Here is a 27,306-nt window from a genome sequence, read left to right as displayed (position 1 = left end):
GTTATGGCCTTGCTTTGAAATAGTCTATTATTTTAAATAAAATAAAAAAAACATTTATTATTTCAGTATTACATAATGATTTAATATCTAGCTATAGGCTATATTTATTAGTACACAATTACCATCACACACCTGTTGGTAATAGAATGGTGCGAAGGACGAAGGATAACCAGATCCAAAAATCTCAAAGATATATTGGCAATATAAAACAAAAACAAAAAATAAAATAAAAACGAGTAGGCAAGAGAAGCCTATATGAAACATTCACGTTCAAAAAGGAATGTACAAGTTCAGAAGAAACATTTATTTTGAAGAACTGTTAATAGTAAGGATTGAGAAGATTGGATCAGCTCTTTTTTTATTTTTATTTGATGCGGCCCAGTCTGAACCAGAGTCTACCACCTCCAGCGGCCCCCAGGTAATTTGAGTTTGAGACCCCTGGCCTAAAGGGAATGTTTTATTATTTGGCAAAGATCAAACCACATCCATAGAAGTTACACATCCTACAAACCAGTTGATTAGTTAGCTTCAGTGCATTCTCTGAAACTGTGCATCAAGGGTGCATATCAGCCACAAAGGAGGCACTCGCGAGCACCCTTCTGACACCTAAAATGACAAATGGGACACCCTAAGACAAGTAATAGTCAAGGGGGTAATCTAGCGCTCGGACAGCGTTCCACCCCTAGGGGCTGCCATTGCTAACCAAGCCATCACCTGCTGTTAGCATCCCATTGACTCCCATTCATTTTTGAGTCACTTTGACAGTGAATAACTTTACATCTGAGACGTTTAAAGACTCCATTTGTCCATTGTTTATTTCTAAAGAAACACGACAATGTATAAAAGGCTCCATTACCTTGTATCTTACACTATCGCCCCGCAGAAGGTTTTTTTGTAAAAATAGGCTAACGATTGCGTCATAACCAACGCGACTCTGTCGCCCATAGGGGCGGCCATTGCTAACCAAGCCATCGCCTGCTGTTAGCATCCCTCACTTCCTGATGGCTGAGCGAACTGCGCAGGCTCAGACTGAGCTTGACGACGTAGAGGTGACGTGAGCCTCCTGTCTGACAGCTGTGAGTCTTCTAGTAGATGTGGAAAGTGAAAGCTGAATCACGTTATTTAAATTTTTTCTCCCATTGATTTTGGCTCACTATGGGCTTCTCCCCATTCTTCCCCCTTGACTTTATCAGACTTAATGTCTCCACGTCCCCCCGACTGTCTCATAGACAGTAAAAGATTGCCTGTGAGCGTCTCCTCAGGTCTATACGGTAATTTCTCAACTGTGCGACAGGGTCGCGTTGGTTATGACGCAATAGTTAGCCTATTTTTACAAAAACAGCTGCTGCGGGGCGATAGTGTAAGATACAAGGTAACGGAGCCTTTTATACATTGTCGTGTTTCTTTAGAAATAAACAATGGACAAATGGAGTCTTTAAACGTCTCAGATGTAAAGTTATTCACTGTCAAAGTGACTCAAAAATGAATGGGAGTCAATGGGATGCTAACAGCAGGTGATGGCTTGGTTACCAATGGCAGCCCCTATGGGTGGAACGCTGTCCGAGCGCTAGATTACCCCCTTGCTCGCAATTCGCTGTTGAAGTCTATGGGGTCGCTGTGTCCATTTCTTTTACTGTCTATGGTAATAGTGGACTTAACTGACACGTGCACACAGTGGCAACTGAAAGACCATGAGACCGTAAGTCAAGCGAAAGTGTACATGAAGTGTAACCCCCCACAATTTAATATTTAATGCAGCAAGAAAGAAAAAGAAAAGGGGGAGAAAGGCCTATTTAAGTTTTCTAGCTATCAATCAAACTAGCAGCAATTAAGCATAGCCTACTGTTGCATACCTCTAGTTCCTGCATGTTGCAAAATGGATAGACCGTATATGTCTTTCAAACCTGTGTGTATGCCACTCTTTTATTAATTTAATTTTAATATCTCTCAATGGGTCAAACTGCTGGAAACACTGATTACGTTTACATGGACAACAATACTCCGATATTAATCTAATTAAGACTATGAGGCTACCATGTAGACAGCGATTTCTAATTACCTTAATCTGATTAAAGTCATACCCTTGTGAAAAAAAAGTGCACTTTAGTGTACTTTTATAAAGTGTACTTATTACACAGATAATATACTTATACTAAATACACTTAATTGTGCAATTAAATGCAATATTTTCGGTGTACTTAACACACATTATATGTAATTAATTTCAAATTTATCACATATTAAGTTGAAATAAAATACAATAAGTTGCAATTAAGAGTGATTTTTTGGAACAACTTAAGTGGTACTTAAATACAACTTTATATGTACTTTCATAATCGCTTCTAGTGTATTAAAATTGTAATTAAAGTGCACTGCTCAATGTACTGACAAGCAATTAATGTGAACTAAAACATACTTTAATTTCAGCTAAATATACACTTAAGTGTGAATTAAATGCAATGTTTTCGGTGTACTTAACACACATTATATGTGATTAATTTCAAATTTATCACATATTAAGTTGAAATAAAATACAATAAGTTGCAATTAAGAGTGATTTTTTGGAACAACTTAAGTGGTACTTAAATACAACTTTATATGTACTTTCATAATCACTTCTAGTGTATTAAAATTGTAATTAAAGTGCACTGCTCAATGTACTGACAAGCAATTAATGTGAACTAAAACATACTTTAATGTCAGCTAAATATACACTTAAGTGTGAATTAAATGCAATGTTTTCGGTGTACTTAACACACATTATATGTAATTAATTTCAAATTTATCACATATTAAGTTGAAATAAAATACAATAAGTTGCAATTAAGAGTGATTTTTTGGAACAACTTAAGTGGTACTTAAATACAACTTTATATGTACTTTCATAATCGCTTCTAGTGTATTAAAATTGTAATTAAAGTGCACTGCTCAATGTACTGACATCCATTCTACTGTCTTAAAAACAAGCAATTAATATGAACTAAAATATACCTTAACGTAATTTACATGTACACTCTAATATAATGAAATACATTCATAATTACATTTTTCAAATAATACAGCTGCAATTTCGTATAATAAACACATCCAAATTTAAATCCTCTACATTTATTGACAAAACAATCTGTAAAACAAATATACAAAAAAAACTTTTTTTTGATGCCCAAGAAAAACCCAAAAAACTATTTACACAAACACAAGAACATATGTATTCTGTCAATTTTATCATTAAATTCAAGTGATGCCATATTGATGCTCTTTAATGTGACATGACAGATCACTGTAAAGACACATCAGTTCAAGCAGCAACGCGGCACGAGTGAATGTGATCACCTTGTCATAGTCATAGAATAAACATGAATTAACATCAGAAGGTATGTTAAGGATACATTACAACTTACTAAAATGTATCACATTGTGTAATCGTTCAGTGTTTCAACAGCAGAAAGATGTCGATAAAACACGAGAGAGATGAACTCTTTCACTAAATGTATGCATTATATTAGCCCATATATTCATCATATTCTACTTAACCTGAAAACCTAAAAAAAAACTAACCTATAATTAGATTTATAAGTTAATGCATGAGAAGTTTACACGTTTGCATACAATGCAAGTGCAAGTAAGGCCTCCCTATATAGTCTACACTATACAGCATTCTTTGTCGTTTGATTAAACAAGAAACAACAAGGCAATTATATATTACATTCTGAATCAAATTATAATCTTTGTGTGCCCTTTGTTAGAGTTAAGCTTGGTAAAACATCCTTCAAATATGTCGCAGCCTGATTGGAATTTGCTCCAGACTGAGTTGAAGCTAAAAGATCTGGTGACATTTAGTCATTTTAAAATTTTACTTCATCATTTTGAGAGTAAATTAATGGTGTGTAATTGTTTTTGACTGGTTGTATGTTTTATGTTTTTTATGTGACTTTTTATGTATAACTGTACATGCAAACACAGCTGGCTATCTTGGCCAGGACAGGACATTTTAATCTCAGTGAGTTTTTCTCCTGGTTAAATAAAGGTAATAATAATAATAATTAGTAGAGATATTTTTTATATTATATTTTTAATTCTATAAGAAACCTTTAGTTTAGGACAATTACAATTTGTTCAGTAAACCAATAAAAAAGAAAGCATTTTTATATTTAGTGTTCCTCCCCGAACTGTCAGCTTTGTGTACTGTTACACCCCTATTATTAATGCAATCTTAAAATCAAAAGTTGTATATGTTAATTATTTAATGCATTGTTAACTTGCATGAACAATGACTATAAATTTAATTAACCAGCTTTGAACTATAATTTATTAAGCAAGGTCAACCACTATTAATAAACACTGTAAAAAATTAAATAAAAGAAATAAATAAAAATAAATCACCGTTAGATCATGTCGGCCAATACATTAAATAACGTTAACAAATTAGATCTTATTGTAAAGTGTTACTGAACTTATAAGCTCTTAAACCTTTTCTAGCACCAAAATTAGGACCAAAAGGTTTATTCTAAAATCTTATTCCAGCATTACAGTGAAAGAAAAAAAAAAAGAAAGAAAAAAAAACTGAAGAACTCCAAAGGCACACAAAATTGTTTGTCACCAACTATTTTCAAGTTGTTTGGAAAGTGCTGTTTATGTCAATGTCCCAGAAGCTCTCCATCAATAGGAAACTGGTGCACCATCTCTCCACAGTAGATGTGAATGGACATGTTCCAAAGAGGCAGGAAAGCAAAAAAAGATATACCTTGAGGAAAGAAAAAGAAAACGCAAAGAAAAAACTTGTTTATAAAACAGATCTATCCATTATTATAATTGGCTCAATTAAATTAAAACGATAGATGTACAGTATATATTCACACAGCAGTATCTGTATGAAAAAAAGAAGAAAAAAAAAGAAATAGCCATAAGAGGGATCATAAAAATGAGCATGTTGTCTCTTTTTAATCTAGTACTGCCCTGATGAAGCAGTTTATTCTGCACGGTGTGTGTAAGCTTTTGACCACAACTGCATCCCCTATGTGATGAATTACCTCAGTCATCAGGGTAGAATGATTGGAGAGGTTCCTTCACGTATCCCACTGAGCACATCATCTTCACTGACACTGGACTTTAAAAAGAGAGAACATTTTAATAATGTTTTTTATTCCTACTTTACAGGGAATTAAACATAGATAAATAACATAACTTAAATATAGATAAATAACCCAAGACAAATGTAAATTGAGACAAGTATTTTTGCATTTTTCCTCATCTTGCCTTGCTAGTTTATTCTTACCTCGCACCATCTCCATGAAGGATGTTCCTGTATTTACCACGCCTGGCACAGCAATGCTGCGGCTCCATTCCTTTGGGTGTGTGGCCTGTAAAATATATAATGATTAGGGGATCTGTAAATGCACAAGTGGGAATGTATTACTTACAAATGGACAAGATGCAAAGCATTTAAAAGCTAAAGACTTGATAGCAATGTTTTAGCTTGTGTGATCAGTGTCATGGCTGGGCATAAATTCATAATTAACATTAACTTGACCTCATCAAGATGGCTCCGTGATTCCACACAGCTTGCACTGGATCTCCAATAACACATCTGCATTGATCCTACAAAATAAAAAATAAAATAAGATAAGCACAAAATATTAAAAACACAAATAGTACTTTAACATCTTACTCTCCAAATGCAAAAAGAAAAGAACATATTAAAATCATTATTTCATTACTGGTTGTTATAAGTTAATATATGGAATACATGTATAAAACGTTAAATGTCTTCTGTCCATTTAAAAAGTAGGAGTTTGATTAAAATATTGTATTTACAGCAGGCAGATTCATTGAACATGCCCACACCGGCGATCACATTCCGATTTAAGAAATTATTATAATGCAATCTTAGATACATGAATATGAATAATACAATCTTAGATACATAGGAAACATGATTAACGTTAATTCACCTCCCGAGTCCCTCCCGAGTCCATAGTGCGTCTATCCTATCTGCGATTAAACTAAATAACTGCACCGTAATAGGGAGCTACCATGTTACGGTGAAAATGTAAAATCAAGAGAGCTTATATCAAGATATACTTACTTGACTCGTTATTTGTAGCATATAACGTCTCATCTTTAATGATCCAAACGGTTCGCTCCTCTGTTGTCTGTTGTCCTTCAGCTTCATTACGCATCGCGATGACGCAAACATGGCAGACCGCGCATTTTTCAAAATCATGACGTAGTATTTTTGGCGCATGCGCATTGAAATATTAAGTATAAATATAAAATAAGATATTTAGTGCATTAAATGTTGATTATAAATGACGTATTAATTATCCATTTCTGTTCAGGTTGTTCTAACACACTGTGTAGTTGGACTGTATTTCAGAGAACTTGACTCATTCACCTAACTAAAAGTCAATCATGTTTACAGTGAGTCTGATTAAAATTAAATGTAGCCCATTTTAACTGAATTTTAATGCAAATTAATTAGGTTTTGATTTGTTCAACTTTTTCTTGCAATTAATGCAATTAAATGTGTGTTTAATCGCCATACAACAACATAATATTGAAAGTAGGTTATTCTGTACACAGATGTAAAGTAGCCTACAGTACATTCGGCAACTCCTCTTATAAAGATTGACAATGTCAAATTATGTAGAAAACTGACACTTGGAGATGAGTTCATAGGAGCTAGTTATAACATTTCAACAGTATGTTGTACTGAAGTGTAAGCGAGTGAAATTTTGAAGAAAAATACATTAACCAATGTAAATTTGGACAACTCATTTTTTTTTTTTAAATCATTTATTTTCCATGTGCTTTGTCATTAGTAAAATAAGTGCACTTTATGAAACAAACTCATAATTAAAATGGTTTAAGTAAATTTAGGTGTAGACATTATTACAAGGTGCATTTTTAAAAAGTGCACTTAAGTGTGTTTATAAATATTGTCATACAAGTGTACTTTCTGTAAGTGAAAATTAATTAGACATTATTACAAAGCGCACTTATTAAAAGTGCACTAAAGTGGGTTTGTAAATATTGTCATGAAAGTGTACTTTTTTAAAGTACAAATTAATTGTATATTATTACAAAGTGCAGTTATTATAAGTGTACTAAAGTGTGTTTATAAATATTGTCATGAAAGTGTACTTTTTTAAAGTACAAATTAATTGTATATTATTACAAAGTGCACTTATTATAATGTACTAAAGTGTGTTTATAAATATTGTCATGAAAGTGTACTTTTTAAAGTACAAATTAATTATATATTATTACAAAGTGCAGTTATTATAAGTGTACTAAAGTGTGTTTATAAATATTGTCATGAAAGTGTACTTTTTTAAAGTACAAATTAATTATATATTATTACAAAGTGCACTTATTAAAAGTGCACTAAAGTGTGTTTATAAATATCGTCATGAAAGTGTACTTTTTTAAAGTACAAATTAATTATATATTATTACAAAGTACACTTATTAAATGTGCACTAAAGTGTGTTTATAAATATTGTCATGAAAGTGTACTTTTTAAAAATACAAATTAATTCGATATTATTACAAAGTGAATTTTAAAAAAGTGTACTTAAGTGTGTTTAGAAATATTGTCATTAAAGTGTATTCTCTTTAAGTACACTTAAGTGGCACTTAATTTTAATTATATCATATTATCTACAAGTGCAGTTTTTAAAAAATATACTTTAAATATATTAAGTGCACAAAAAATACACTTTCAATACAATTAAGCACACTTCTTTTTCACAAGGGTAATCTAACTACACATAAATCGGATTAAGACATGTGGAGTATGCCTATTTTAGTCGCATTATCGGAGAGCATTACAGACATGTACACACCTTAATCTAACTATTAATGTCGTGACGGAGATTGCCGCATTTTGTGTCAGTCAGGATGGGTCATTCAGTGAACGCCTGTGGCTCGACGGCAGGAAAAACAATCCAAACAGTCACGATTTTTTAAAACCTTTTTCATCATTATTTGCTATTATTATAAATCTAGACTGTCAATAAGGAGGAAAGAGGGGCAGTGTCTCTTCAAAAAAAAAACAGAAAGAGAATACATAATATTACAAAAATAAATTAACGTAAATGTATAAAACATAAAAACGAGTGGTTTACTTAAAGTAACGCTGTCCACAAAATATTTAAAAATAATTAACAAATAAATAAAAGTTACAAATATTTTTTTTTATAAAAAGCAGAAAATAATAAATTTGGGGAAAGATAAAATGTTTAATTTGATTAAACATTTATCATATTTATTTGATCAAGTCGTTGGGGTGGCCAGTATAAATTTTTGTAGCATCAGTTATGCAGGCAAGCCCGCCGCTCCCCCGATGCCTGTTGCGCGCTCAGACAGCAACAGGTCAGCGCATGCCCGTCAGTCAACAATTTCAAAAGAAGTTAACGTTAGAAGACCAACTGGTAAGTAAATAAGTCAAAAAATATTTAAAAGTAAAAGACGGGGAATTATGTGTTGTGACGTGCTTTTTAAGTGCCAAATGGTTATAGTATAGCTGTAACTGCAGCTTTTTGATGTGTCTTTGACACGTTTTGACAAGATTAAACGTTACCTAACGTCGTTAGCTGGTGCATGTTATGTCAATTTTCAGACAATGAAGAGAAAGTCCACAGACATCTCTTCTTATTTTAAGAAGAAAAGTACTGAAGGAGGAGTGAAAGAGATGGCAGGGGAGCAAGAGAAGGAGATGGGCTTATATAGTGAGGAGGAGGATGGAGGAGAGGAACAGACAGAGCAGCAGGACAAGGATACACAGCCAGCATTAGTGACAGAACACAATGAGGAGGAAAAACAGACAGCAGCAGCCCAGGGACAGTCAGCACCATTGGTCACAGAAGCGTGGCAGGACACGGCAAAAGCAGGTGTTAGACGTGTTCCTGGACCAACAGGTGAAGTAACGATCATGTGGCCCTAATAATGTAATTGATGGCTAGCCTAGATAGGAACATCATCTGGAGAAATGTATGTTTTGTGGTTTCTAGTTTTGGTGGCGCCATTGGTCGTTTAGTCTGTTATTTATTTTCCTAATATCACATTTATGTATGTATTTATCTGTTTATTCATTTACATATGTTTTTATTTATTTATTTATTTATCTACTTATTCATTCATTGATTTTTATTTTTGCTGGGTTGGCCGTTCATATGGAAACTAAAGGAAAACAGAAACTAAAGCGCCCTGTGTCCATCCAGATGACGAACACGCGTACGATTCTGAGTTAGTTTTTCAGAGAAGTTAGGTGATGAGTCTTTTAATTTTTACCCCAATGTGGTTTTTACTGCTTGGTAAGTAGGCCTATATGTAGCCTATTTATTTCTGGTGCACGATGAAACGAATGAAGATTGTCATGCATGATGCGGTTTCGTATTATTCTAAAGATTTGGGCTTTGAAATTCAGATTTGGCTATTGTAGAAAAGGGCAAAAGGCCCCAAAGTTTTGTTAGTGTTACTATTATTTAGTATAGTTTACCATACTGTGCTTACTTTCACTTTCACTTTGACTACCTTAAGTCAGATTGGAAATGTTTGTTTGTTTTTTTTACTCTGGTATTATTATTTTTTAATAACGCAGGTTAAAATACGGGAGACATTTACGGGAAAATACGAATACCGGAGGACGGCGGGAAAGAAGGGTAAAATACGGGATTTTCCCGGCCAAAACGGGATACTTGACCGGTATATTATATCTGACGTCACGCAGATTCAGTACGATAAACAGTCAGTCAGTTGTCACGCAGTTAGTATTCAATACGATAGAGATCGCTCGGTTAGATTATAACTGTGAGTGACACTTTCCTCAGACTGTGCGTGAATGAGAAAAGTAAGTAAATCTTTTGCATTAACGTTACTCGTGATTGTATTTCTTTTTTTAGCGGTTATTTCTGATATTCGACATGGATGATAGTTAAAAGCTTAAGGGTCGTTACACGACCGTTGTGTTAATTATATTCCCGTTCGTGCATTCCTTTCTAGCTTCGATCCACCTGATTCAGTTTGTCAGGTTGAATGGGTCACATCGTGTTTAGCCATGTTTATACTTTATTCAATATGTGTTGTTATTAATGTTAAGTAGCTACTCTGTGGCTGAGTAATATATGAGGTGGTCTTAAATATAATTATCTGGACCGCTATTGATGCTTTTAAATAGACGTCAGTAAGTTCTATCTTTGTTATAGTCACTTAATGCATGGTAGAAAATCTGAGAAGTGTTTCAATACTTTCTCTCTGCCTATATTTTGCGGTTTAAGAGATATAGTCATCTTCTGACTACTGTTTATTTTATTTTGTAATGTGTATTAGTGCTTAAGGAGTAATGAGTGTAATACTTATTCATTTATTCATTCTCTCTTTATAGAAACCACACTCGAAATTACACTCACATTTAAACTCATTTAAGAAAGATGAAGGATAATTAATAATCGAATAATTATCTCTCCTCTCTTCATTTCACTCTCTGGAAAATTTGGCCGTAAGTGGTGTTCTGGCCGACACACCTGAGTGAACCTGGTGATAAAGCCGGAATTAGCACCTAGCAGGGGCGATTCTAGTGTCAGAGCTTTAGGGATGCTGAGCACCCAATGAGCCCCACTGCCACCAACCTAGAGACACACGTACCCTAGAGAAGAGAAGAGGATGACACCATTTGCTATGCGGGGATGTTTTCATTTTCCTCCTTAACACATACATTTTAAACCACAAACTACGGAGTATCTTTTGGACATTATTTAACCGTGTAAAAGACTAAAATTTTAAATAACAATTTCTTACTCCAAGTTTTTACTGAAGCACCCCTAAAAGGGGGCTAGCCTCGCCCATGCCTACAAGGAAAGCAGAAAGCAGCATTTTGTCTAGCTGAGTATTCCAGCCATCTGAAACTTTTGAACCACTGTTCTTGAAAGGCTCTTTTTTGTGTGCCAAACTGAGTATGAGGGTATTGAGACAGTTTTAACTGTTTAGGACCAGTGTCCTTATCCCCTAAGTTTGAACAGCTCTCTTCTGTCTCTGCTGCTTTGGCTTGGTGCTCTCTCTATGTTGCACTCCCTCAGTCTCTTCATTTCTTTCACTAGTCAATTCCCTCTCATCCCTTATGGACTCTCCCTGTTGTTTTCCTCCCCCTTTATTATGATATGATGTGGTGTAAAATACTGTAAAAAAAAAAAAAAAAAGTAATATAGGCTACTTAATGCCAATAAGTTTGTATAGGAGTACACACACACAAACAGGAGTAGTTATGTTTTGCTCGCCACTATTCACTATTGTTTTTTGTTTCCTCACCTGATTCTTCCTGCATGCTTTCCCTTTCCCTTTCTCCTTCGCCATCTCCCTCTCTTTCCCTTTGAACTGACAATCATACACAAATATATTGTAGGCAGGAGAGTTGAGGTCAGTCTGTCATGTCACAAAAATGAGACCACGAGACCATTTACAGATTCTAAGGATATGATCAAAAGGCACACAGAGGCGTGTCATTTTAAATGTCTTTATTATTATTATTGGGCTTAGAAACTTTTTAAATGACAAATTCATTTCACAAGAGAAGCTTGAGTTTTTTCACTCCAAACGCCAGGGCTTCATGTTTCCATGACGACTGACCAGAAAAGACGCACGTGTAAACATGTTTACATGACTCTCGATTGTTAAAATGAGTATCAAATTAACGATAAACTTTAACAGAGACACACGTACGCACTACACAGGTACACAGTTTATTTGTCGCGCTTCTGTTTTTGTTTCACGCTCTAGCAGTTAATAAACAGAACTGCATGCGTGGTTAACGTTACTTCTCTCCGTTTATGACTATGGACGAGTCACCCAGGTCCTGTGCTACTCCACAGCGGCGGCGACCCGCCGGACTAAAATATTCAGAGAATAAACACTTATTATAGGTGTACCACCATGGTGATTCAGGATACTGACTCCAGTACTCACCGTTATGGTTTCGAAATCGGAACAACTCTAAGTAAAAGGAAAGAAGTGTCAGACACACAGCTTTCAACCGATCACAACACTAACGTTACATCACGGGTTCTCACTCTGCGTGTGTTTCGCGCTGGATGACGGTCGTGCTTAGCGGTGCAGGTACAGAAGAGAAGTAGAAGAAGAGAAGAGGATGACACCATTTGCTATGCGGGGATGTTTTCATTTTCCTCCTTAACACATATATTTTAAACCACAAACTACGGAGTATGTTTTGGACATTATTTAACCGTGTAAACGAATAAACAATTTTTTAAATAACCCAATTTCTTACTCCAAGTTTTAGGGGTGCTGAGCTCCTTTTTAGGGGTGCTGAAGCACCCCTAAAATGGGGCTAGCCTCGCCCATGGCACCTAGACTGAGCTTCTACCCATTATCTCTGCTACAGCTATAGGCTACATCAGGTGATTCGGTCCCCCAGTCCGAAATTTCTTTCTTTCTTTCTTTCTTTCTTTCTTTCTTTCTTTCTTTCTTTTTCTTTCTTTCTTTCTTTTTTCTGTGTGTGTGTGTGTGTGTGTGTCTGAAGAGAGAGAGCGAGAGAGAGAAAGAGAAAGAAAGAGATTAATAAAGCTCCCAAAGTTTGATACGTAGAAGACTAAATCTGGCTTGTGACCTGCTTTTTTTTCCTTTTTTTTCTTAAAATCATTGTCCGTTAGTCACAACCATCACTTAACCAAGCTTTATTCACTGAACCATCGTTTATTATTTTGAAATGACGTTTTAAGACGTTGATAAGTTAGGATGATGCCACTCGGGGCATTCCCTTTTCTTAAGCGGTCGGCATTCCCTCCCAAATATAAGGTCAAATCAAGCCAAGCCAAGTTTATTTATATAGCACATTTCATACACATTGGCAATTCAAAGTCAAAAGAATTAAAATATTTCCCAAGAAGAAGAAAAAATAAAATGAAAAGATGTTTATAAATTGGGTAACTTAAAAAACTCTTTTTAAAAAAATATAGCCTATAATTTCTTTAGTATAATTTTAAAAGCACACTCTATACTTCAGGGATGTGATTTTTCCGGATTAATCCGGAATTCCGGATTTTCCGACCTGAAAATGTGACCTACGTAAATCATGCAGATCTGTAAAAAAAAAAAAAATGGCGGGGGGGGGGGGGGGGGGGGGGTTTGGTGGGTTGACCCGACCGTCATCTCACAGCCGTCACCATGGTAACCCGGGTCGAAACCACGATCGCGGGATGGGCAACAAGGACTGTAACGTATCGTGACAAGAACATCACCGGATCGGATGATCTGGGTATACTATTGCTTGTGTCTATATATAACCTATAAGTTACTAATTTGACTTTGTTGTCGATTGATTAGATGATCGATTTTGATTGATTTTCCACTATGGCAGGATGTTTAAGCTGCATTTAACATTAACTTGACAGCTAACATTACTTGTATTTGCTAGCACTAGCTATATATGCAAACAGCGCGCTTTTCGGCGCCCCCCGCTTTTTTCACGTCAGTTTGGGTGACAAAGTCATCTGAAGCCATTCCATAGCTTAACCCTTAAATGCATGACTGTTTCGCCAAACATTCTTACATATTGGGGACCCGGTTCTATATTTAACATGGATAACGTTAGACCTCTACCTGTCGCGATAATATATACAACTCCTGATGTTAGAGTAACAGCCCAGCTAACAAAAAAAGGTCCCCAGAACGTCCCCTAAATGGCCTCCGCGAACGTCCCCCGGACGTCCATGTGTAGGGTCCTCTTGACGTCCCGCGGACGTCCTCAAAGACGTCCTCCGGACATTCACGGGGACGTTCACAGGACGTCAAGCGGCCATTCAGGACGTTTATGGGACTTTCTATTTACCAGCGTTTTATTCGATTTTATTTTGCATTTCGGGAAACCAAAGTAAACAGACACGTAGGAATTGTAACGAACAAAATATATTTATTTTATTTGAACAACTGTAAAGGTGATGTGCTCTTTCCATGGGTGTTCGTGTGTGTAAACCATGGTGTAAGCGCAGGCAGCTGTGTGTGCGCGCACACGCGCGTCTCTGGTCTGTCAGCTATAACTCCAGTCCGATGGCAATTCTTCTCGTTGGCTTCTAACCTAAAACAACAAAATGAACACATTCAGTAGTGTTATTATCTTATATGAGTAATACTAGAAGTGTCATCGTTTGTCCATTGAAAAAAAAAACTTGATTTCGTTAGATGGTCCAGGATAACATCAGGCCGTCTAAATTTAGGCTTTTGTCTTTTGCCTCAGTGTGTATTTACTTTGGAAAGTTCGATATTTAAGCCCTATATTTGTCAATATCAGATAACGTTGTCTCATTTCAGTTTTAAAAAGTGTTAGCATAACTTAACGTTAACGGTTTGCAGCTGTAACGTTAACTTACTACACGAAGGAAACCTTTTAAAATGTGAAATTGTCATATTTTAAACTTTACAAGATTAACAATTGTTATGATAGCTAAAATCTCTACTAATCTAAAATTATAAATACCTTTTTCGACGACGAAAGAGAAAACTAAAGCCGCTTCTAAGCTGAGGAAATCCGGCAGGACCGTTAACGCCGGTCTCTCTCTCTCTACGCAGCTAAACGTTGCCATGGATACGTGCTGCGCGTACCTCAAACAATGACGTCACACGGTTAGGCGCATTTGATCGACTCTTGCTTGTATCTCCCAGTGCAGGCTATATTTCACTTTTTTCTTTGTGTGTGTGTGTGTGTGTGTGTGTGTGTGTGTGTGTGTGTGTGTGTGTGTGTGTGTGTGTGTGTGTGTGTGTACATGTTTTTCTAGCCTGCTGGGGACTTCAACCTGAATGCACACAGACTCATGGGGACTGGTGTCACTGTGGGGACTTAAATTGAGGTCCCCATGGGTACAAAAGCTTATAAATCATACATAATGAGTTATTATGAAAATGTAAAAATGCAGGAAGTTTTCTGTGATGGGTAGGTTCAGGGGCAGGGGCAGTGTAGGGGGACAGAATATATGGTTTGTACAGCATAAAAACCATTACATCTATGGTGAGTCCCCAGAAAGATAGCGCACCATGACGTGTTTGTGTGTGTGTGTGTGTGTGTGTGTGTGTTGTTATATGAGCTGAATTAAAAGCCTTAAATGCAGTTATTAAAATATTTTTCTTAAAATAGCCTTTCTTTGGATAAAACCAATCGCCTTCATCTGACCAACAATTTGACAAGTAAATGGGTAGGAAAATGTTATTTTTCTTACCTGTGTTATTTCCACCTTCTTTCCAGGAATGTGCTTTTTCATTCTTCACGTTTTCATTGAATGCATTCATCAGTTGAAGTCGATTCAGATCCGGAGATTCAACCTTAATTTTTCTCATGCATGTGAAATACATAATAAATTGTAGCCTATGTCCTATTAATATTATTGAAGGGTATCGTATTTTCAAATTATAAAACAAACTCGTGATTTCATTAGTGATATCGATAAGCACGAAAGTTATTTGCAATAGCTATTTAGATCATATTTTACTAGGCCTTGTTTATTTGCAATATATTGTCAATCTACAAAACAAACATTTTTTGCAAACACTTTCCATTATCACATTTTAAGGAATAACTAAATCCCCTTTTAAAATACAATATGGGTTTATTTTAGTACAATTTTCCGTTTGTCTGAGTTACAAAGTGTCAGGTTGTTGTTGATAAAAGGCAGATTTTGGGCTGCTGGATTTTGCAAGTGTTGTTATGGAAATGGCATGCCATTGAGGGGCGAAATAGGGACGTTCGCGAACTGGCCTGAACAAAATGTCCTCGGAACGTCCGCCAGCGAACGTTCCACCGCGGACCAAATGCGGACGTCCCCCGAAAGTCCGCGAGCGAACGTTCCACCGCGGACCAAATGCGGACGTCCCCGAAAGTCCGCGAGCGAACGTTACAAAGCGGACCAAATGCGGACGTCCGCCGAACGTCCGTCAGCAAACGTTACAACTCGGACCTACTGCGGACCTAAACGGACGTTCGCAACGTCCGGGGGACGTCCCCTGTTTGCTGGGAGCTACAGAAGAATAAAATAAAACGTATTTCGTTACCTTTTGGAGCTTGGAAGGGTTCAGTTTGAGCAGATGTTTAATACCATCATCATATTTCCTCGTCAGAGATCGTTTCTGCCTCATATTCGCGATCTCACGCATATTCTCCAACTCATTTTCAACGTCTTCAAAATCAATATTTTGCTCACTGACAGCTTCTTGACCACATCCAACATCAAGAGACAGTGACACTAACATATGATTGTGTTTAGTACTTGCTCTCTGCAGTAAATCACTGAGCCATTTCAAGTTTTGCAGATTATAATTATTATTGTTTCGTTTTCTGTCAGAGGTAACTGAGTGAAACGTCACTTCATCATTGCGTATCAGACATCGCCACCTTGTGGAATAAATGTGAATTGCACCCCCATTTCGTCATTATAGATTAATTTATCATGCCAGGCGCAAATTCCAAAAGAAACGTGTAGAGGCTCTAAAAAAGCTTTCTACAAAGGCTAAAGAGTCATAGAAAAATTGAGGCCTTCTTTTGACATGAAAATGTGCATGTTGCACATTTAGCTATTAAAATTGGGTAAAAATGCATCCACCAAATAATTAGTTATTTTTCATACTGTACAAAAAAGTTATTACAATAAAATGTATTTTTTTGTTCAAATAAGTTGTTATGGGTCCTGCTTTACTGTCCGTATTGATCCGCCACCAGTTTGTTCGGCGCGGCGCGGCGGGGGTGGGGTTGGTCTATATTATAAAATATGGTATATTTTCCTGCTTTTTTGTCCTTAGCCAATCACATGCCTGATACTTGGAAACATATGTAGCCTAATTTAACCTATCCTCAGCATGAGGTCACAATGTAAAAACTGCCAAACAAAATGTTTAAAAATGCAACAGTTTGAAAAATACATTACATTAAAAGGCAGAGATCTTTAATATATCAAATAATACAAAAAGTAAATATTGAATAATATTTTCCATTAAAAAATAGCTATTAAAAGTGTGTCCTCACTTTTGCGTAAGCTCTGTCAGGATTGTTTTATTATTCTGAATAAATCAGGGGCAGTTTTAACTCTGAGGAGCACTTACTATTTCCTGCTCAGTGTGGATCCCACAGTAGGACACAAAGTCCTGGAAGTTATATATTTTTTAAAATATTTTAAACAAACAATATTGAAGTCTCTGTGGTCACAGCTTTAACATGTCAACTCCGTCATCGCAGTGTAATAGTTTCTGTAAATAGATGTGGGATAAATCTAATAATTTGTCAACTCCGTCCGTATTTGTCAACTCCATCAGTTTTTGTCAACTCCGTCAGAATTTGTCAACTCCATCAGAATTTGTTTGTCAACTCCATCAGTTTTTGTCAACTCCATCAGTATTTGTCAAACTCTGTCAGTATTTGTCAAACTCTGTCAGTATTTGTCAACTCCATCAGTATTTGTCTACTCCATCAGTATTTGTCAAACTCCATCAGTATTTGTCAACTCCATCAGTATTTGTCTACTCCATCAGTATTGGTCAACTCCATTAGTTTTTGTCAACTCCATCAGTATTTGTCAACTCCATCAGTATTTGTCTACTCCATCAGTATTTGTCTACTCCATCAGTATTTGTCAAACTCTGTCAGTATTTGTCAACTCCATCAGTATTTGTCAACTCCATCAGTATTTGTCAACTCCATCAGTATTTGTCTACTCCATCAGTATTTGTCAAACTCCATCAGTATTTGTCTACTCCATCAGTATTTGTCAAACTCTGTCAGTATTGGTCAACTCCATTAGTTTTTGTCAACTCCATCAGTATTTGTCAACTCCATCAGTATTAGTCTACTCCATCAGTATTTGTCAAACTCCATCAGTATTTGTCAACTCCATCAGTATTTGTCTACTCCATCAGTATTGGTCAACTCCATTAGTTTTTGTCAACTCCATCAGTATTTGTCAACTCCATCAGTATTTGTCTACTCCATCAGTATTTGTCTACTCCATCAGTATTTGTCAAACTCTGTCAGTATTTGTCAACTCCATCAGTATTTGTCAACTCCATCAGTATTTGTCAACTCCATCAGTATTTGTCTACTCCATCAGTATTTGTCAAACTCCATCAGTATTTGTCTACTCCATCAGTATTTGTCAAACTCTGTCAGTATTGGTCAACTCCATTAGTTTTTGTCAACTCCATCAGTATTTGTCAACTCCATCAGTATTAGTCAACACCGTTAGTTTTTGTCTACTCCATCAGTATTTGTCAAACTCCATCAGTATTGGTCAACTCCATTAGTTTTTGTCAACTCCATCAGTATTTGTCAACTCCATCAGTATTTGTCAACTCCATCAGTATTTGTCTACTCCATCAGTATTTGTCTACTCCATCAGTATTTGTCAACTCCATCAGTATTTGTCTACTCCATCAGTATTTGTCAAACTCCATCAGTATTTGTCTACTCCATCAGTATTTGTCAAACTCTGTCAGTATTGGTCAACTCCATTAGTTTTTGTCAACTCCATCAGTATTTGTCAACTCCATCAGTATTAGTCAACACCGTTAGTTTTTGTCTACTCCATCAGTATTTGTCAAACTCCATCAGTATTGGTCAACTCCATTAGTTTTTGTCAACTCCATCAGTATTTGTCAACTCCATCAGTATTTGTCAACTCCATCAGTATTTGTCTACTCCATCAGTATTTGTCTACTCCATCAGTATTTGTCAAACTCTGTCAGTATTGGTCAACTCCACTAGTTTTTGTCAACTCCATCAGTATTTGTCAAACTCTGTCAGTATTGGTCAACTCCACTAGTTTTTGTCTACTCCATCAGTATTTGTCAAACTCTGTCAGTATTGGTCAACTCCACTAGTTTTTGTCAACTCCATCAGTATTTGTCAACTCCATCAGTATTTGTCTACTCCATCAGTATTTGTCAAACTCCATCAGTATTTGTCTACTCCATCAGTATTTGTCAAACTCTGTCAGTATTGGTCAACTCCATTAGTTTTTGTCAACTCCATCAGTATTTGTCAACTCCATCAGTATTAGTCAACACCGTTAGTTTTTGTCTACTCCATCAGTATTTGTCAAACTCCATCAGTATTGGTCAACTCCATTAGTTTTTGTCAACTCCATCAGTATTTGTCAACTCCATCAGTATTTGTCAACTCCATCAGTATTTGTCTACTCCATCAGTATTTGTCTACTCCATCAGTATTTGTCAAACTCTGTCAGTATTGGTCAACTCCACTAGTTTTTGTCAACTCCATCAGTATTTGTCAAACTCTGTCAGTATTGGTCAACTCCACTAGTTTTTGTCTACTCCATCAGTATTTGTCAAACTCTGTCAGTATTGGTCAACTCCACTAGTTTTTGTCAACTCCATCAGTATTTGTCAAACTCTGTCAGTATTGGTCAACTCCACTAGTTTTTGTCAACTCCATCAGTATTTGTCAAACTCTGTCAGTATTTGTCAACTCCATCAGTATTTGTCAAACTCTGTCAGTATTTGTCAACTCCATTAGTTTTTGTCAACTCCATCAGTATTTGTTTCTGATGAGGAATTAATATTAGAATTTTCATTTTTAGGTGAACTAACCCTTTAAAGTGACAGCAGCCTAATTTATAATGTAATTGACTAAGCTTGAGGTTGTTTCGAAAATCTAAATATGCTATGCTTGTTGTTGTGTCCTACTTTTTTTTTTTTTTTTTTTTTTTTTAGAAATGATTTATGATTAACTGTTGTTTTTTTTTCTCCAGGTCTGTCTGGTGTTGGATCAAATGGAGTGTCAGTGATGGAGGGAGATTCAGTCACTCTTCACACTGATGTTGAAACAAATAAACAAGAAAAGATTAAATGGTATTTTAACAACCTCCGCGTCGCTCAAATCAGTGGAGACCTCAGTAAGATCTGTACAGATGTTCAGTGTAATGAAGGTACTGAGAGATTCAGAGACAGACTGAAGCTGGATCATCAGACTGGATCTCTGACCATCACAAACACCACAACTGAAGACTCTGGAGAATATAAACTACAGATCCTCAGCAGCAAAAGCGTCAGTGAAAAGATCTTTAGTGTGACGGTCCATGGTGAGTCATTTTAATCAATGTTTAAAGATATGCTTCATTGCAATGTGTGTTTATTATTACCCCTCTGATAAACCTGCTAATGATTTTAAGGCACTTTTAGATTCATTAGATCTGGTTCAGTCCATATCCTGTCCCACTCATAGGTTAGGTCACACTCTTGTCTTGACCTTATTATCTCTCATGGGGTGATTATGTCATCCTGTGAGGTCATGGATTTTCCCATCACTGATCACTCTCTCATACAGTTTGACATTTGTGCTGTTTCACCTGCACCAACGTCTACTGCCCCTCACCGTCGTCGCATTATTACCTCATCTACTGTTGATGATTTTGTTGCGTCCTTCTCAGTGTCTGATCTCGCTTCTATTGAATTAGCATCGCCTGTTTGTTCGGACGTTTTCCTCCTCCTTCCACACCATCTGTTCCCAGATTATTTCTGTCTAAGTTGATGGAGAAGCTTGTTTTCGGTCAGCTCCAGGCTCATCTTCAACTGCACGTCATTGGTGGTGATACATTTCAGTCTGGTTTCAGGTCTAGACATAGCACCGAATCAGCGTTACTGAGGGTCCATAATGACATTCTTGGAGCCCTGGATAGTAAAAGGTCTGTGGTTTTTGTGTTACTGGACATTACCGCTGCATTTGACACGTGCCATCCTCATCTCTCATCTTCAACACGTTGCTGGTCTGCAGGGTGCAGTGCTAAATTGGTTCTCCTCATACCTCACTAACAGAACTTTTTCAGTAATGCTTGATGACTTTTCCTCCTTGGTTGCCCCTATGTCATCAGGTGTGCCTCAAGCTTCAATTCTCGGTCCTATTCTGTTCTCACTCTATATGCTGCCACTTGGTCAACTCATCTCCAGTCACAACGTTCAATTTCATTTCTATGCAGACGACCTCCAGATCTATCTCCCTGTGATTCTGAGTAATCGTTCTGCATTGGACCCTCTTCATGATTGCCTTTAGGACATCAAACAGTGGCTTTCCCAGAATTTCCTTTATTTGAATGAGGAAAAAACTGAGTACATCCTGCTCAGCCCAGATTCATCCAGCAGTTATTTTAGCTTTGGTCCTCTCACACCTCAGTTTGCTCCCACTGTGCGTAACCTGGGTGTTATTTTTGACAAAAAATTGCAGTACGAAAAAAAGATTGGTGCAGTAGTGAAGGCGAGCTTTTACCAGCTAAGACTGCTCAGTAAGGTCAAATCATTCTTGTCCTGAGCTAACCTTGAAAAAGCAATTCATGCCTTCATCAGCTCGAAGATAGACTACTGCAATGCCCTCTACACTGGACTAAATCCATCACTCCTCAGTCGGCTTCAATTGGTACAAAACGCGGCAGCACGTCTTCTCTCCCACACCACATCACCCCTGTCCTCCGCTCGCTTCACTGGCTCCCCTACCTCGCCGAATTAGTAACGGTCTACCAGCCAGCCAGAACTCTCCACTCCTCTAAATATACCTCTCTGGTTACTCCCAAGTTCAATTATACAAAGTTTGGAGGCACTTGGTATTTGGGGCACCTTTTGTGTTTCGTTGCCTCTTCTTGACGGATCGCTTCCTGTTCTCCTGAGTTGTAAGTCGCTTTGGATAAAAGCGTCTGCTAAATGCATAAATGTAAATGTAAAATTTGATTGATGGATCAATGGTCAAATCCGGCTCCGCATATCGATGCATCGAATCTTCGACTATTAGAGTTCACCGTCACCCCTATAACATATATTTATTTATTTGTGTTTCAGATGTTCCTGGTGCAGAGATAGATAAAACTAAGACAAAGTCAGTGAAAGAAGGAGAATCTGTCACTTTAGATCCCGGTGAATTGAAAAACCCCAAAGATTTGTTGATCTGGTACTTCAATGGCAGTCGACTTGCTGAAATCACTGGAGATCAGAGTCAGATCTGTACAGATGATCAGTGTAAAGAGAGATTCAGAGACAGACTGAAGCTGGATCATCAGACTGGAACTCTGACCGTCACACACACCACAACTGAAGACTCTGGAGTTTATGAACTGAAGATCATCACCAACAGCAGCAGCATCCGCCGTCAGTTCGTCATCAGCATCATCAGTGAAAAGAGCCTTAGTGGGACTGACACTAGTGAGTAGATTTCAGTCATTCAGTTCATTTTCCCTCAGGTCTGCAGTATAGTTTGTTTTATTTTGGCCTATCTGAAAAAAAGAGCTGTCAATATCCATAAAATATAATTGAGTGACGTGCACGGCAAGTGACATTTGTCGCAAAAAAACGTGTGTTCTTCACAAGTTATTAACATGGACAATTTATAAAACTGGTCAGTTTTCCAATAAGCACCAGATTATGCCATTTATCAGTTCACATTAAGTTTCATACAACTGATCAAGGTGGTATCAATTGTTGTCAATCTGTAGTAATAATGACTTTTTTTCATTATAGATTGGAGTGTGTATCTACTAGCTGTCGGGTTGCTGCTGGTGGTTGCAGTTGTAGGTGAGAACTTCTGGTTGTGTGTCTTTAGCCCTATTCGGACTGGATTAGTTTAACATGGGGACATGGGGGTAAAGTCATTTTACCTCAGGACGTCTGTAATATTAATGGCCAATTCGCACGGGATAAGACATCTCAGTAAAACTAGCAGAAGTGGGAGGAGTAACTCGCTTTACGCACCTCCGTGTCGTCATGTGCGGATGACGTTACCGTTATAAAGTGAGCAAACACAACCTGAGCGCCAGTCTGAACTCCGTCTCCAATATATATGTGTGTTTTAATAAACATTAGGTCCAGTCTAACGATTCTGATTGGATTATGTTGGTAATAGACACTTTCCTAGAGCTAATATGTGTTGTTCCTCTAATAAGTGCTTTTAATCTTCTTTTTGCTTTAAATGATATGCGGAAAATACCGGACATTTTCCACACAGATTTGTCCCACCACCTACAACGCAACCGAATGCTTCAAGCGCCTCCAAGGTCGCAAAATGCACTTTTTTTAACTTTTAAACAGGAAATGACGGAATTTTACCATACATTTTTACAGCAGGTCTATTCGAACGGGATTAGTATTACCTGAGGTAATTTTTCCGGACCTTTTTAAAGAAGGTAAAAGTCTCGGTAATCTTTACTGACGTTGTCCGTAATGATTACCGAGATGGCACATTCGGACGGGACTAAAATCACAGAGAACCTCTGGTAATAATTACTTTACCCCCACGTCCCCATGTTAATCTAATCCAGTCAGTCATCATTACACAAACACCAGTATAATGACTATTCAAGATAGTGATGTTTTTTTAGATGTGAAGTTGTTTGAGAAAGATGAGCGGATTTTTAACTGCAACAAATTTCGTGTTTCAAATCACATGCATAAAAGTCACATGATGCATTCCATTTTATAGAAACATATCCTTATTGAATAGTTTCTGGCATTAAAACATGTTGTAGTGCTAGTACAGAAGATGACTATGTAATTCAGTTTATCAGACTGAAGAGTCATTAGCTGAAGTGTGTGTGTGTGTGTGTGTGTGTGTGTGTGTGTGTGTGTGTGTGTGTGTGTGTGTGTGTGTGTGTGTGTGTGTGTGTGTGTGTGTGTGTGTGTGTGTGTGTGTGTTTGTAACATCAATCCTGCTGATTTCTTTACCATCTGTGAATCTGTTTTCATCTTACAGGTAAATGGTGTAGAATACCTGCCAATAAAAACAGCATCCTGGAACCATCAGCTGATGAGTGGACAGAAGAAGAGCTTTTACATTATGTGTAATTCTGTCACAACTGTTTAGTTAAACATCATGTAACATGTCATGTGTGCAGTGATCAGGGGCGTAGCTAAGGAAGGAGAAGTTAGGACGATTCTAAGGTCCCATAACTTTTGTGGCCCCCAGAGATTGGGGAAGTTAGGGTTTATTAACAGTATTAACAGATTGGTAAAGTTAGGTTTTATTAACAGTACTAGTAGTAATGAAATATAAATTCTGCACCTATTTTTCCTATTCATAATTTTAGTACGTGAGCTATTTGCAATTGCATTTTAACCACGGCAGTTTGAAGCGCCGGCACTTTGCTCTGTACGCGATTGTCAGCTCTTATCAAATAATAATTGGTGGCTTTTAGCACAGGTAGTGAGTCATAGTTTGGTTTCGATTTGAGTTATTGGCAGCCTGTTGCGTTGATTAATCTTTGGGATAATTATAAAAGCGTCCACAGCTGTTCTCACTCAAGTAGTGATCAGCGTGTATTTCATAAGCATCAGCGTGAGCGTTCAGCCCTCGTGTTCAGCCGCCTCGTGCGACCGACAAGTGTAAAGACATCTTTTTTTCGACTCTACCTACGATAGACAAGTGTAAAGACATCTTTTTTTCGACTCTACCTACGATAGACAAGTGTAAAGACATCTTTTTCCGTCTCTACCTAAGATCAACTCCACCGTAGAATGAACACCGAGAACGCACTTAAAGGGTCATGAAACCCCAAAACACTTTTTTTGAGATATAAACAGATATGTATAGGTTGCACATCATTGAAAAAACTAGAGGTACTCATTATTATAATTCACAAGTGATTTTTCAGAGCGATTTCTGTCTTCCGGTTTGAAAAGTTTAGTCGGAGCAACGTCACGGAATCTGACGTCAGCGTGGGCTTTTTGGTCCATGTATGGGCTGCTGGGCACATGCTGACGTCGACCACTCCGAGCGATTCTCGATATATATTCATGACATGAAGCTCATTCAGTCCAATCCCTGCGCTGTAGTATGCATACAAGATAATTTAGTTAATATGCATGAGACAGTCACTTCTGTCAGGCTCATCACCTTCCATTATTATTGTATGTTAGGGAAGTTTTGAAAGCAGCGTACGAAAAGTCAAGGAGGAAAGTGAGGCGTTGTGCTGATACGAAGTAACGTAAAGGGCGCCGAGCGAGCTGTAACCGGCCGCCGTCTGTGGAAGCCTTTGCTACAAAGGCTCGGTAAAGTAAAATTAACCTGAGGAATCACACCCCGAACCTGCAAGCACTGACCATCTCATATATGTCAGGAGTGCAAAATAACCGATCTATAGGCTAATGAACAATATTTTTGATGAAATAACAAGAATCAAAAGCCACCTTTTCGTTTTATTTGTGGTCATAGACATGCACTAAACCGCATGTGTTCGGGCTCTTAGTGAAACAGCGTGCTGCATATTTGGACAAATATACATTTAGCTACCAAGGATCGTCACGGCAACCGAGTGCGTCGCTCTGTGCTTCAGATGCGCAGTCGAGACTATGAAACCTCAAACCCCTTCGCTTTTACCGATCTAGAATTATGCTGCCTTCACGTGCCATCGGAAATTGTATCATTCCAACTTCTGAAGTCGTGATAACGAAATCATTGCATTCAAGTTTCAAAATGTGAGAGCGTTCATGTGCAATTTTTTCCTAGGAAACTCGTATTTACGACTATCCCGAGAGCACCTAAAGGCGGCATTACACCTCTATCGCATTGCGTGTTAGTGAGTGGTTCATGTTCTCTTAGTCTTATCACGTCGGCGCATTGTTGCCAAACAGCGTGCATATTTGGACAAATATAGTTTAATTATCACGTTTGCAAAATATTTCGTCATACAGAATAACATTTATTTTCATTTCTCACTGAATGCTGATTTGAAGAGCTGAAAAACTTGCGATCTCTGCTGCACGCCACTTAATGTCTCAGAGCTCTATCATTCTCTGTACTCATCCCTCATTTAATCTCACTGCTGTAAACAATGCCAACGGGAACCAAGAACATGTCTCAGAACCGCTGTAACTGCTGCTGCTATTGGTATCGCTAATCTTAATGCACCTACTGACACTCCCCTATTTATGCAAACCATTCCCTCTTTCCACACAATACCATCCCACCTTTTCACAGTCGACCACTCCCCTTTTAACGAGCCTTTTCAAATCAAAGGTGTGAAAAAACACCGCTGCAGCAGGGGGGTTTCATGACCCTTTAAGTATTTATTTCTCTATCCTCTTTCTCCTTCTCTCTTTTCTCACAATGTGCTTTTAATACATACCCACTATCTCTAACCCACGCTCCACTATCAGACGCAGACGGCAGCGCAACACTGCTATTCTGCGTCCTATTCCTTCCTCTACTACTATCCCTCCCTCCTTTTCTCTGGGTCTATGGAATTGTCAGTCGGCTGTAAACAAAGCTGACTTCATTCCAGCCTTTGCCACTCAATCCAATCTGAATATCTTGGCCTTGACTGAGACCTGGATCCGTCCAGAAGACTCAGCAACTCCTGCTGCTCTCTCTAATAACTTATCTTTCTCGCACACCCCTCGCCACACTGGCAGAGGTGGAGGCACAGGTTTTCTTATCACAAACAATTGGAAATACTCAACCCACTCTCTATGCAATAACTCATTTGAATACCATGCTATTACAGTTACAGCTCCTGCTAAAATCCATCTTGTAGTCATTTACCGCCCCCCAGGTCAATTGGGCACCTTTGTTGAGGAACTAGATGTGCTGCTATCCTCATTCCCTGAGGATGGCAGCCCACTTGTAATCCTTGGAGATTTCAACATCCACCTGGACAAAACGTATGCTACGGATTTTCACTCCCTTCTATCCTCATTCAATCTCAAACTCCTTATCACCTCACACACCCACAAATCTGGCAACCGACTTGACCTTGTCTACATACGCAACTGCACTACAGAAAACACTTTGGTCAAACACTTACACTTCTCTGATCATTACTTCATCACATTTAATCTACATCTTACTACTCATACACTTCCACTTCCTCTACCAGTTTGTTTCAGACGAAACCTGTGTTCTCTTCTCCCTCTCACCTCTCCTCCGTTGTGTCATCCTCTCTTCCGTCACCCACACAATTCTCCTCTATGGATGTCAACACTGCAACAGACACTTTATGTTCCACTTTAACGTCTTGTCTAGGTACTATCTGCCCTCTGTCTTCTAGGCCCGCTCGCGCTACTCCCTCTAACCCTTGGTTATCTGATGTTCTTCGTGAACACCGGACCAAACTTAGGGTAGCAGAGAGAAAGTGGCGCAAATCAAACGACCCATCTGACCTGAGTAAGTATCAATCTCTGCTCATTTCCTTCTCACATGATGTCCATACAGCTAAATCGTCATATTTCCACAACAAAATCAACAGCACCTCAGACACACGCACACTTTTCAGAACTTTAAACTCTCTCCTCTGTCTCCCTCCACCACCTCCAACCACCTCTCTATCTG

General features: G+C 37.7%; 1 protein-coding gene and 1 long non-coding RNA gene across 2 annotated transcripts in view; one reads left to right on the top strand and one right to left on the bottom strand.

The window, feature by feature from the left end:
* Positions 1–27,306, top strand: part of LOC137040075 (pregnancy-specific glycoprotein 22-like) — a 40,292-nt gene that overhangs the window by 7,510 nt on the left and 5,476 nt on the right. Inside the window, exons 4-7 of the mRNA XM_067415489.1 lie at positions 19,757–20,086; positions 21,831–22,190; positions 22,506–22,559; positions 23,734–23,821. Coding sequence (XP_067271590.1) covers positions 19,757–20,086; positions 21,831–22,190; positions 22,506–22,559; positions 23,734–23,821 — 832 coding nt within the window. The remainder of the gene's footprint in view (positions 1–19,756; positions 20,087–21,830; positions 22,191–22,505; positions 22,560–23,733; positions 23,822–27,306) is intronic.
* Positions 4,170–5,584, bottom strand: LOC137040090 (uncharacterized). Its single transcript, XR_010897837.1, has 3 exons — positions 5,276–5,584; positions 5,031–5,107; positions 4,170–4,744 (listed from the first exon to the last, which is right to left on the bottom strand). It is a non-coding gene; the product is annotated as an uncharacterized lncRNA (long non-coding RNA).

The sequence above is a fragment of the Pseudorasbora parva genome, chromosome 14 (assembly GCF_024679245.1).
Source record: "Pseudorasbora parva isolate DD20220531a chromosome 14, ASM2467924v1, whole genome shotgun sequence".
Taxonomy (NCBI): Eukaryota; Metazoa; Chordata; class Actinopteri; order Cypriniformes; family Gobionidae; genus Pseudorasbora; species Pseudorasbora parva.
The sequence above is the reverse complement of the archived record's forward strand: the minus strand, read 5'-3'. Positions and strand labels throughout refer to the sequence as shown.